Genomic DNA, 12,963 nt, shown 5'->3' with positions numbered 1-12,963 from the left:
CAGATTCCTCTTTTCCTAACTCTTTGGCATTATGTTTGGTCTTTACTAGAGTGACCTGGGTTGGGTGGTCTTGCCGTCTCTTTCTAAAGGTGGAGAAAGGAGGTATGACACTCCACTATTCAGATCCGTGAGGAAGACCAGGGCAACTTTTTTAACATGCTGGTAGCCCAGGGTTTGGCACCTAAGGAACCAGAGTCATGGAGATTCTTGAAGAATCTTCTCATAGATGAAGTGGGGAAACTTGGCATGGGGCAAGGGCATCACCAGGCTCCTTCACATCACTGCAGCCCCTGGGCCTGCCTGCCTTCCAGGGAGCTTCCTGCCCAGTCCTGGGCCCAGGAAAGTCAGCCAACAGAATCAGGCAACAAGGCATATTCGAACCAAGAGAACATTTTTTATTGTCAGTAAGAATAAACAGCAACTCTTCAGAGATGATTGATTGGCTAGAAAAGAAATTGGTTGGTTGTACAAAAAACTGTAAAGTACAAAACTGTTAATCTAAAATAAAATTAAAAAGAATATTTAAAAGGCTTTCTTTTAAGTTCTGAGACTTAATAAATGAAATAAAAACAGTTTCTTACACCTAAGAAACTGGGTTATGAAAGCTGTGCCTAGGATGTAGGGGAGAGCACACTGGGAGAAGACATTCTTGCTGGTACCTTGAGTTCAGGAATCTACGTTGAGGCTTCCTCATCCACCATGATCACAGCCCCAGGGGATGCTGGGCTTGTTAGCACTCAAGCTCTGGGACGGATTGGCCCCTCTGTCTCCTCTCTAAGTGAGGACAACTGATGGGGAGAGTCTCCCATTCTCCGAGGCTTCGATGTTCCACACACGGTTTTCCTCTTCCAGAAACTCCCCTCCCTGGCTCTCCCATGCAGCCCTAGTCAGCAGCAGCTCACAGGTCCGTGGACAGTGAGTCTGGGATCTGTTTGCCTTCTTCAGCCGATTTGCTGGCCAGCTTTTGAGAGAAGAGAATAAACGAGCACAAAACCAAGATGGGATTATCAGATTAAGCACCAAAATGGAGCTTCCCAGTCCTAATCACAAGGGCCCCAACACTGACTTCTGCCCAAAGCCCAGTGAATGTGAGCTGCTATGACCTTGGCTTTGGCCAGAAAGGCAGTGGTAGACAGTAGAGTGAGCCCAGGCTCACTAGCCATGTGGACTTGGGCACATCACTTTAACCAAACCCTGTGAGCCTCCCATATAAAATCCTAAGAGGGGGAGCTCAAATGGCACCATGCTTGGGAAGTGCTTAGCACGGTGCCTGACTCATTGTGTGGTCATGGTAAACTTGAGATTTGTGTCGTAGCAGAGTCCTGATTTCGTGTTACCTTAAGGATCAGATATGTTATGGTACCTTCTTGATCTTGAGCAAAGGCCAACAAGTAACAATAGGAGATGGGACTTGCAGAATCAGTGCTTGGAAACTAATGTTCAATTTGTAGGATTTTGTGATATAGGTTGAATAGAAAAGTGCTGGAGCACTAAGGGGCAGTTTAGGCAAGGGTAGGCCACCTACTGCTTCTGAGGTCCCCGGGTCCTGCACGTCCCTAGCTGGAGTCAATCCTGGTCAGAGGAGCCGCCTGAGGCCCCAGAGGAGAACTGCCCTCTGGGCATTGCTGCACAGTGTCCCAGAACTCAGGGCCTCCTGCCTATGCCTCCCTAGGAATGACCACATATGCACACACTTGCACACACAACCCCCCATTTTCTTCTCTCTGCATTGCTGTCTTCCCTTTCTCCTCCCAATGTCTTCCTTTCCTTCCACCCTCAGTGTCCTCACCATCGTCTTGAAGAACTGATTGACCTTCTTCCGTGTGAGTGTCTTCTTGTCACCATCTGAGAATTGGAGGAAGGTCTGGCTGAGGCGGGGGGATGTGGTGGCCTCGTCCAACCCAGGGATGCCTGCCACTGAGAGCGCCAGGGCTGGAAGGAGAGCAGAGCTGGGGCATGAATGGGTGGGTAGAGGAGGGACAGTGCCTTGGGGGAGGTAGACAGGTGGAGGACTAGGGGACAGAGCCAGCATCCAGGGATCACACATTGTATGTGCCAAGCAGGAGGCAGGATGCCTATTTCCTGCTGTGCCAGGGGACATTGAAGCTGTTCTCTTGCAGTGAAGCTTGCCCACCCTACAGACAAGGGTTCAGCCTCCTGGCTCCTGGTCAAAACCTTGCCCCAAAGCCCTGACATCCCAGGAAACACAGAACCTTCTGCTCCAAGGCCAGGGACAGTGTGAGCTTACTCTTCCTCCAGCTCCCAACACCAACACCCTGGATTTCTCTCCGCATTGCAGGAGACAGTGGGAAGAGAGTCTCAAACCCACGTGTCACCTGGTGGAGGGGCCAGATGGCCTAGTGGTTACAGCCCCAGCTTGGAGTCATAGAGACATGAAAAATTAGTTACTCTCTGCTGGTTTTGACATCGGCCAAATGGGAGAAGGAGCCCAGACCGCCAGGGTGTTGTGAAACCTGCTGAGAAGATACCAGTGAAATGGTTTGGGCCAAATGTTGCAGCTGTGTTTAGGCTATCCTGGGTGGGTTGGCAGGGCAGTGGGTAGGTGCCTGTTCCAGGGAAGAGGGCCTGGGTCTGAACTCAGCCTCTGCCATTTGCTGGCTGGTGATAGGCAAGAGACTGATGTTCTCGGTGCCCCAGTTTCCTCATCCATACAATGGGGTGGATGACATGAACTACTTCCTGGGTACGTGCAGTGGAGTAAATGAAATAAGGAATAGCAGTTGGCGCAGGGCCTGGCACCCTCAACATTCAGGAAACAGCAAGCGTCTTCACCATGATCAGCCTGCTGAATTCCACAGGGCAGCACTGGCCCTGTCTTGTTCCCTTCTGACCTGGCCCTTAGCACACAGAGCCGGGCACATAGCAGCAGATGCCAAGGACTTCTGCGTGCCAGATGGAGTGCTCTCAGGCATGCCATGTCCCCTGTCGTGTCCCATGTTAGGGCCTCAGGTTCCCTTCTGTGAGTTAGGACCACCGGCTATGCTCTAACCTCCTCACTGGACAGTGAGTGAGTGATGAGGGTGTCAGATAGGTAGCATCTATGCACCCAACACTCTGCAGCTATAAGACATGGTGGCCATTTTTGTAAAGCCAGAAAGAGTCTTCCAGGTCCACAGAGAAGCCACAGGTCTTAGGTACATACCAACGGCAAACTTCTGGCCCCTGGGGAGGCCTGGCTAACTGAGAACAAGGGGCCACCTAGTGTGACAAGTGGATACCCAGTGAATCCTGAGGGCCCAAGGGACAGCAGGCCTCTCCCCTGTCCCTGCTGGAGCTTGCTGGGATGGTGTCACCCCCAGGAAGTGGTGGCTGTTGGGAGAGATTAGAGGGTGGAGAGCTGTAAGCAGAGCCTCTCACTCCAGGATGCCTGGCCCACTTTGTTGTGTAGACACAGCTCCCATCCACCCTCCACCCACCAGGCTGGTGGCCTGCACTATCTCTGTTCCCTCATGCTGGTGGCAGCAGGGGGCATACCTGGGATGGTAGGCATGGACTGGCTGGCAAAGCTCATTTGAGAGAGGACAGACGCCTTGAGGGGGATGGCCGCGTGCTCCGAGAGGTTGGTGTCACTCATGAACTCGTGCTTCCTGGAAAGCTGGAGGAATACACCACATACACACACACACACACACACACACACACACACACACACAAAAGAGAGAGGCTTAGCATGAGGCAGATCTGGGCTCTGAAAGATCAGTGATGAGGGCATGGCATGGTTTCTATGAAGTTGGCTCCAAGTTCATTTATTCTGTATTATACCATTCCATGCCAGTCTGCTGTGTATGGTTGCACAGGTTGTGCACTACACAACTACAGGTGGCGGGGGGGGGGGCATTCATTTAGACTATCATGTGAATGGCGTCCCCTAGAATCGACAAACACAGAAGACATTTCCTTTCTTATCCATCCACGCAAGAGTAGCCTGTGAGGTCCACTGGGAAGTTTCTGGAGGGCCCTTTCTTCACCAAGGCATCTTGGTTGGCCCCTTGCTCTTTCATCTGGTACCCCTCCCTTGCCAGGGCAGTTAATCTGTCTCCCACTCCCAGGTTCCCAGAACACTTCCAACAAACCTCTTTTCCAGGGGGAAACTAAGATTGAATCCAGGCCTGTCTGAAACCAAGTCTCATTTTTAAATAGTCATTAGTTTACAAGACCAAAACTCTCAAAGCCAGGACACTGAGATTTCATCTCTGTATCCCCACCTGGACTCCTGGCACACAGGAGGGGCTTGAAGGGGTCTGAGATGTCAGTGGTTAGAATAGGCCTGGGGCTGGGGCTATAGAAACACCTAGCTCAGTACTAAGTGGGCTGCTCTCCCCTTTGGTGGGAGAACAGGTGGATTCTCCCCAGCCTGGAAAAGCCCTGTGTGATGGTGGAAAGGACACACACATGATCTGAAGTGCAAAGGTCAGGGCTCAACTCCCAGCTCTGTCATGTCCCAGCCACCCCAGCTGCCCGGGCATGAGTAAGCACTTCACCTCTCAGCTCCTCAGGTGCCACCTCTGCAACACCCATAGCACCGCAGTGGCAGGCTTCAGGAAGCCCATATCTGGAAGCCCTGGGTTTTGTGCCCAGCCTGTAGGGGAGATTTGCTAATAGCTCTGGAGAGGCAACCTGCCTCAGCCACTCACCCGCTTCAGGTCCGACTCTGCATCTGCTTTCTCATCCGCAAACACCACGCTGCTTCTCTTTGTCCTCTTCTTGGACCTCCGCAGCTTGACCTCAGGCAGGGTGCTCCCTGGGGAGATCGGCTCCTCCTGCTCCACTCTCGGAGTCTTGGGTCGTGCTAATTCCAGGTCAAAGCTGAAAGGCCAGAGGGGCAGCAATAGAAACTGCAGTTAGAGCTTCAGTGGAACTGCCTTGCAAGGACCCAGGAAGCTGAAGGGGACGTTCGGGCTGCCTGAGCTGTCACTACAGGGTGAAGAGTAGATCAGCAAATCTGGCAGAGGATTTGGGGAGCAACTTGCTCAATCCACAAATACTTAAATGTGATGAGTAAAGTTCACTTTATTTTATTCATGGTAAAATGAAATGGAAAGAAGTGAGCCATAAAAAAGAAACTGGTGGTGAGGAAAGAAGACGGGTTGAAAGCATGAATGCAGATTCAAATCCAGGCATGGCCAGTTCTTAGCTGAATGAATAACTGCATGAATGAATAAATCACTCAACCTCTTCCAGCCATCATTTCCTTTTCAGTAAATGGGGGTCTTCACAGAGACCTTGCAGAGTGGCCATGAGATAAGGTCTGAGGAACCCTTGGCATATTCTTGGCATATGGTAAGTGCTGAGTTGCTCATGTATCTATGATTAGAACAGATGAGTTGAGCAGGGTGAATGGTACCCCCTAGAATTGTGAATGATGCCCCCTAGAATTGTGAAACACAAGACGTTTCCATCCTTTTCCCTCTGGGCAAGAGTAACCTCTGAGGCCCGCGGGGAAGTTTCTGGAGGGTCCAACAATGATGGCCAGAGGGCTCCAGGAAGGTGGAAGGGGGCAAGGGAGGGAAGACCCCCGACAGAGCAGTGGGTAGGTGGTGCAGGAGGAAGAGCTCTGCAATGGGGACATCCCATTGTGGTTGGGAGGAGCTTCCTTGAAAGGGAACAGATCCCTATGAGAGGTGACAATATTCCAGAAGGATGCAGGCTTGGTGAGGAGCTCTGGCTGGCTGACAGAGATCACTGGACTAGAAGTCTGGGAGCTGCAGGTGAGTCCTGCTGGGTTCTCAGGAAAGCTGCCTTGCCTCTCTGAGCCTCTGATAATCCCCTAAAAATGGTACTAACCATGAGCCTCCTGGGGTAGTTGTGAGACTCCAGATGGGAAAAGGTTTTTAAACTGAAAGGAGGAAGGGAAAGGTAGAAGGGGTGTTGCCAGAGAAGAGAGAGAAGGAGGGGGTATTGAGCTAGGGAGGCAGGGTTGTTGGGGGCTCCCTGGGGTGCAGGGACTGACCTCTCTGAGGTGGGCTTGCTGGGGGTGCTGCAGTCAGAATTCATGGAAGCCAGAGAGATGATGGACATCTGTCTGTACGAGCGCAGCATAGACCTGGGACGGCCCACTCTCCTGTCGTCAAAGTCAGGCTGTGGTGAGAGAACAGGGTGGTTAGCAGCTGTAGCCTGGGGAAGGTGGCCCCAGCCTTCCTGTCACCTTCTTCCTCCACCTGGGCAGGGCAGAGTTGTCGGGCTGAGTGGAGCATCAGCACAAAAGTTCCTGCCTGGCTGAGGCTAGGGGGTTCTTGTAGAATAAAGAATGTGGCTGCCCTTTACTCCTGGTTCCTGGAAGGTAATATCTAAGTCTTTGGAATTTCCTATGTGATAGTAGTATCCTTGTTATTATTCATGGTGACCCCCTTGACCATACTTGATTTTATGCTAATAAGATGGCTCCTGATGGCCAGAAAGACCAGCTCTATGATTATAGGGTGGGGCTTTGAGCCACATAATATCAGCTCAACCTCCAGGGAGTGGACAGGCCCAGAGACTGATTTCCATCACGTGGCCAATGGTTCACTCTATCATGATATGACTACATAATGAAACCCCAATAAAAACTCTGGACATTAGGTTCCAGTGAACTTCTCTGGCTGGTAATCATACATCAATGTGCCAGAAGGGGGGATGCATCTGGAATACATGGAAACTTCATGTTTGGGACCCTCCTGGACCTCACTCTGTGTCTCTTTATCTGGCTGGTCTTGATTTGTATCATAAACTGGAATCGTAAGTATCATGCTTTCCTAAGTTCTGTGAATTATTCTAATGAACTATGAAACTATGAAACAATGGGGTAGTGGGAATCTCCCAGTTTGTAACCAGCTAGGCAGAAGTGTGGGTGGCCTGGGTCTCTGAAGCTTATAGTTGGTGTCTGAAGTGGGAAGCATCTAAGACTGTGCTTCTAACCTGTGAAATGTGACGTAACTCCAGGGAGTTAGCATCAGAATTGCATTGCAGGGACTTCATGTAGGGAGTATTGAAAGTGACAATCTGTCTCATGGAAAAAAATCTTTGAATCAAAAGAGACCTGAGTGTACCTGTAGGCTCTTCTAGTAATTCACTTTTCTTCTCTGGGTCTCAGTTTTACCATCTGTAAAATGGGAAGGCTGGACCAGATGGTTTTAAAGGAATTGCATGGCCTTGACATTTTATAACACCAGTTAATAAGGGAAAGGATGAAGAAGCACCCTATCAGAACCAGGCTCATGGCCTCTTTAGGCCAAGGAGCTCAGTGGCCAAAACCACTGGCCTTGAACTAAGAGAGCCAGATGCAAATTCTGCCCCACACTCATTTGCCACATAGACTCTGGCAAGTTACCTGACCTTCTGAACCTCAGAAGAAATACAAGGGGTTAAAAATCATTCTTGCCTCTCAGGCTTGTGGTGAGGATTAAATGACCTAGTAGATGTCAAGTACTTGAATCAGGCCTGGCACATAGTAGATGCTACATCAATGTAGCTTTCATTATTATTACACACTCCCTTGAGTAGTTGATATCTGCACAATCTGGCTGTTAACTGGAGTTTTATCCGGGGGTTACTTTTGCTGGACCAAGTTTCCAGGAGGGTTCCCCTGGAAGGGATCCAGCATTGCTGGCCATCATTATATTCTCTTTGGAAGCAGCTTCCTTTGCTGGATCCCCTCCAACTTCAGCCTCCAGCATGCTTCCCTGCCCCACCCTGCCCAATCCCACCCCTCCAAGCCATAGGAACCACCCATACCATCTCTCGGACACCGTACTCCTTCTCCACCTTCATTTTCAGGTTCTTGAAACATTCCTCCATCCGGTCATGGAAGGGTCGCAAGTTATCTGACACCCTTTTCTCATGGATCTTAATCCCAGCTCCCAAGAAGGGGATCTGGAGAGAAAGTGGTAAAGAATGAGCCAGAGGCTGGCTGGTGGGCCTCAGCCTGGCACCACGACCATCAAGGCAGCTGCAGTCAAGTCTGCCTGCTAAGAATTCATCAAGGGCTTCAGGGTCCTCAGAAACCTGCACACAGGGTCCCCAGCCATGGGAAACGGGGAAAGTTGCGAATATGAGGTTTGCTCTGGAAAGGGGAGAAAGACCCCCAGCTTCCCTTGCCTCATAGGAGGGCTGTTCCCCATGAGAGGCCACATGCTTGGGAAAATTGCCCCTTTAAAGAATCTACTTGGGGGCAGAGTGTGGGTATCAGAGGAGGGGAATCTCTGTTGCATTGATTTAAAACCTTGCCTAAGATGTTCTTGGCAATACTAAAGTGAAAGGATGAATGTCAGAAGCTGAGAGATAGAGGAAGGCAGGAGCTGAGAGAAAACAGAGGAGGGGGCATAGCCTCATCTTACCACATGGAGCCAATTGCACTTTATACAGGTGCTGAAGAAGGATATGAATGTGCTAATATCATAAAGTTAACCCACCAGTAGGGAGCTTTGAAAAGTGATGTAAAAGCCTTAGGAAGATGAGGGAAGAAGAGAGGATTGATGTGAGGGAGTTGAAGTCTTATTTGTCCCCATAGGAGGTCAGTGGATATTGTCTAAGTGGCAGCTACGTTCAGGCAGAGTAGCAGAGCCATGGTGGGCACTGGTAGAAAGAGAAGCTGAGAACTTTAGTTGTGTGGTCTCAGGGAAACATAACCAGGGCAGCAAAGGGGTAGATTATGAATTATTTGGGGAAAAATTGCTTTCATGATGGTGACATAAAGATATTTCTGCGTACTTCAAATGGAGGTCTCCCAGAAATGACAAGGTGAAGGAGAAACTGAAATCTTCAGTGAAACTTGGAGACATTCATAAACCTGCCACACAATATGTGTGCCAGAAGGCAGGAGGACATAACTGACCTTCCAGAGTAGAGGAGGGAGGTGGTGATAAGAAGAAGCCAATCTGCCTCCAGGAAGCCAGGAGGGCCTCAGAGATTGGAGGCACCAGGCACTACAGAGAAGGTGGGTGAGCTGAGGGGCCAAACACAGAGGAATGTGTTGAAGTTCTGTATCAGGAGCAGTTAGATTGCCTTACTGCCTCACCTTGCAGCCAAGTGTTCTTTTTTCCCATTTTCCCAAGAAGGAGGAGCTTATCCTCTAGAACAATTAGAACAAGGAGCTCTGGGCTTAGGGGCATCAGGCACAACAGAAGGCAGAAGGAGGAGCCAGACTGCAAATAAGGAGTTGAAGAGAAAGTCTGCATTTGGGTCCTGAGAGCTCCACTTCCCAATTCCCAAATGGCCAGCAGTGTAGCAGCTGGGATTATCTTTCTATATAACAGCTTGAAGGTTCTGACTCTGGAGAATGTGAATGGTCCCATGTAGAGAGAGACATCTGTGGGTCATTCCGTTCCCACACAGCAATGCTACCCAGTTGCCAAGGCCCTCTCTCATGTACACAGATTTTCTTTAGCCTCGCTCTTAACTATGAAGAGAATGCAAAGTATCACCAGACATTTGAGGAAAGTCTCCAATGTGAAAGACAGAGACCAGACCAACAGATAGGGAAGAAAGCAAATAAGGAAGAAAAGAAGGAAAGAATAAAGGAAGAAAAAACAGAATGAATTTGGAAGAAATAAAGAGAGCCTAAGAAAACATGTTTTTCTAAAAAATTTAACTAATATATAGGAACAGAAAAGATCCTCCATTCACGAAAAAGACAAAGATTTTATATAAAAAAGAATGCTAATGGAAAAACTACATATAAAAAGAAGTGAGATAAAGTTGTAAATGGAGATACATTTATGGCTTTAGTTTTACATATTAGAAAAGACAGAAAATAAATTAGCTAAGCATACATCTCAAGATATTATTAGTAAAAGAACAGCGAACTAAATTCAAAGGGAGAAAAGGAATGAAAATAATAAAGGTGAGAGTGGACATGAATAAAAATAGAAAACAAATTTACAACAGAGAGGATCAACAGAGCCAAAATTTGTTTCTTTGAAATGATACAACATTAATAAACTAAGAAGACTAAATTAAGAAAACACAAGGTACTAATAATATTAGGATTGAAAAACATAACTACAAGAAGTACAAATGTTATAAGAGATCATAAGATGAGTGTATTACGAAAAGTTAACAGAAAATAAAATTTAAAAACAATACCATTTACAATAGAATTTAAAATATCAAATACCTAAGAGCAGATCTAATAAGGTATATGAAAGAAAATAAAATATGTGAAAGCCACAAAATTTTGCTGAGAGAAATGAAAGAACTATATAAATGGAGAGATATTCCATGTTCATGGATGAGAAGAAAGCCATTCTCTCCAATTTAATCTAATAGTTAATGTACAATTAATCCAAATATCAATGTGTTTTGGAGGAGTGTGTAAACATTGGCAAGGTTATTTTAAAATTTATAGAGAAATACAAAGGACTTAGAAGGGGCAAGACACACTTGATGAAAAGCAACAATTGGGGTACACTGACTATTAGATTTGAAGACTTAAGATGGTGTGGTATTGGTATAAGCATGGACATAGACCATGGATCAGAATAGAAAGTCCAGAATAGACAAACACATATACGGTCAATTTGGGGGGTCAAAAGTGGGGGAAAATAGTCTTTTCAACACATGGTGCTGAAGAAATTGGAAATCTGTGTAAGAAAATAATCTGCCTCTTACTTTTACATCAGTCAAAATGGATCATACACCTAAATGTATAAGATAAAACTATAAAAACTCAGAATAAAACACAGGAGAATATCTTCATGATCTTGGGGTAGTTGAGGTTTCTTAAAGTGGACACAAAAGCACTAATCATTTAAAAATATGATAAATTAAACCTGACCAAAATTACAACTACTGTTCATCAAAATACATCATTAAGAAAGCAAACAGACAAGCCAGACTGAGAGAAGATATTTGCAATACATATATGTGACAGAAAATGCATATCTAGAATATATATAAACTCCTATAAATCAATAATAAAAAGACAATTAACAACATAAGTGAAAGATCTGAAAAAGTATTTCACAAAAGGGTAATCCAATTAGCAGTAAGCATATGAAAAGGTGCTGAACGTCATTGCTCATGAAGGAAATGCAAATTAAAACTAAACTGAGATATCATTACACATCCACCAGAAGGACTAGAATTAAAAAAGACTCCCAGTATCAAGTGTCAGAGAGAACGTGGATGAACTGACTTAGAAGTTGTGTGGGAGTGAAAATTGATTTAGCCACTTTGAAAAACTGCTTCTTGTGTCCAGTAAGGTTAAATGTGCATGGCCCAGCACTTCCACTACTGCATGTATACTGAGGGAACTGAGTGCTTAGGTCCACCAAAAGGCATAAACATGAATGTTCATAGCAACTTTACTCATAATATACAACACCTGAAAACAACCCAAATGTCCAACAGAATGGATAAATAAATTGACATATTATTGGTAATTTAGATACACATATAATAGATGACACTTAAGAAACAACAAAAAAGTCAAACGTCTAGTATGTGCAACAACCCAGAAGAATCTCAAAGGCATTATATTGAGCCAAAGAAGCTACAGATACAGTAGTACATACTGTACTGTATAATACAATTTATAAGAGGTTCAAGAACAGGCAAAATAACCTAACCTATGGTGATAGAAGATTGGCAGTACCTACTAAAGCTGAATATCCTCACATGCTATGACCAAGCAAGTCAATGCGTAGGTATATACCCAACAAAAATTTTGCATAGGTGTACCAAAAAGACACACACAAGGAAGTTCAGAATAGCATTACTTGTATAGCCCCAAACTGAAATAAACCCAATTCTCTATTAGTAGAAAAATAAATAAATGCATTTTGGCATAGTTACATAAGCCAGCTGTATGGACTACTATATAGCAATGAAAATGAATGTGAATCATAGTTATGATTCACAAACAAAATGAATTTCTTTCACAAACATAACATTGGGAAAAATAAGTTAGATATGAAAGACTGTATATTATGTGATTCTGTTTATATGTAGGTCAAAATTAAGCAAATCTAAACTGTAGTGTTTACGAATGAGTGTTTGGGTGGTAAAGTATTTTTTTTAAAGCAAGGCAATGATTACTATAAAAACAGAACAGTGCTCACTCTTAGGGAAGGAGGCCTAAGATAGGATTAGGGGAGCTAGCAGAATTCTATTTCATCTAGGTGGTGGTCAAACGGATGTATGTTTTTGATAAATCAGTGGGTTATATATTTTTATGTGTACTTTTCTGTACATAATATTTCACAACAAAAGCTTTAAAAGAAGAGCATACTATAGACATCTTTTTATGCCAAAAAATAGAAAGTTTTCACAAAGAAAAGAAATTAACAAGCTATCGATCTTGAAATCTGCAAAACGTTGAACACCAAATATACTTTGAAGGCTTCAGCATTTGTTCGGTTGCTAGAGGTACAAATACATTCACTCCCCTTGAAATCTAACCTTCTCGTGTTTTAAGTAAATTCCAAGTGTATTTGGCTTTGCAAAACCAAAATCCAATCTAGAATTAAGCTCCAAGTGAGCAGGGAGCAGGCCCAATTTTGTCCATCACTATCTCTGTTGTCTAGGACACAACAGAGGCTCAATAAATATAAGTTGCAAGAACAAATGGAATGAAACAGGTAGGGAAGAGCTAATCTGCTGCATGTGATAATGTTAAAAGGCTGCCTTCACTATGAGCAGGGCTGCATCTTTTGCATGCAGGTGCCCATAGTTAGGGTGCCTGGGCTCTGGGTGAGAGGGATATGGCTCAGGTCAACCTCGTTTGGGGGTTAGGTGGACCTCTGTATAGGTGGTCTCAGGAGCAGCGGGTGGTGCTAAGGAGAAGGCGGCCACTAGGGGGCGGTGTCTGAAGGCGCCTAGCTAATGGCTCTCAGAAGCCATCACATCTAATAGAGTACATACTTTCAAAGTCTTCCGGCTTTGTTGGTAATGTCCCTCTAGTAAGCTCCAAGACAGTAGTAGAATTTTCTTAGAAGGTACAGCTTGGTATTCTCTGTGCTGTGA

At 45.7% G+C, this 12,963-nt stretch overlaps 1 protein-coding gene across 2 annotated transcripts in view; it reads right to left on the bottom strand.

The window, feature by feature from the left end:
- Nucleotides 1-372: 372 nt before the first annotated feature.
- DOCK2 (dedicator of cytokinesis 2) overlaps nucleotides 373-12,963 on the bottom strand; it is a 448,549-nt gene continuing 435,958 nt past the window's right edge. Inside the window, exons 47-52 of one of the 2 annotated variants that reach the window (XM_032158599.2) lie at nucleotides 7,735-7,872; nucleotides 5,972-6,099; nucleotides 4,656-4,827; nucleotides 3,496-3,616; nucleotides 1,790-1,932; nucleotides 373-961 (exon numbers count right to left, since the gene is read on the bottom strand). In XM_032158599.2, coding sequence (XP_032014490.1) covers nucleotides 899-961; nucleotides 1,790-1,932; nucleotides 3,496-3,616; nucleotides 4,656-4,827; nucleotides 5,972-6,099; nucleotides 7,735-7,872 — 765 coding nt within the window. In that variant the 3' untranslated portion in view covers nucleotides 373-898. The remainder of the gene's footprint in view (nucleotides 962-1,789; nucleotides 1,933-3,495; nucleotides 3,617-4,655; nucleotides 4,828-5,971; nucleotides 6,100-7,734; nucleotides 7,873-12,963) is intronic. The other variant, XM_032158600.2, reaches the window with a different exon arrangement.

This window comes from Hylobates moloch, unplaced genomic scaffold, assembly GCF_009828535.3.
Source record: "Hylobates moloch isolate HMO894 unplaced genomic scaffold, HMol_V3 SCAFFOLD_6, whole genome shotgun sequence".
NCBI lineage: Eukaryota > Metazoa > Chordata > Mammalia > Primates > Hylobatidae > Hylobates > Hylobates moloch.
Note: the sequence above shows the minus strand (reverse complement) of the source record. Positions and strands in the feature narration are given on the sequence as shown.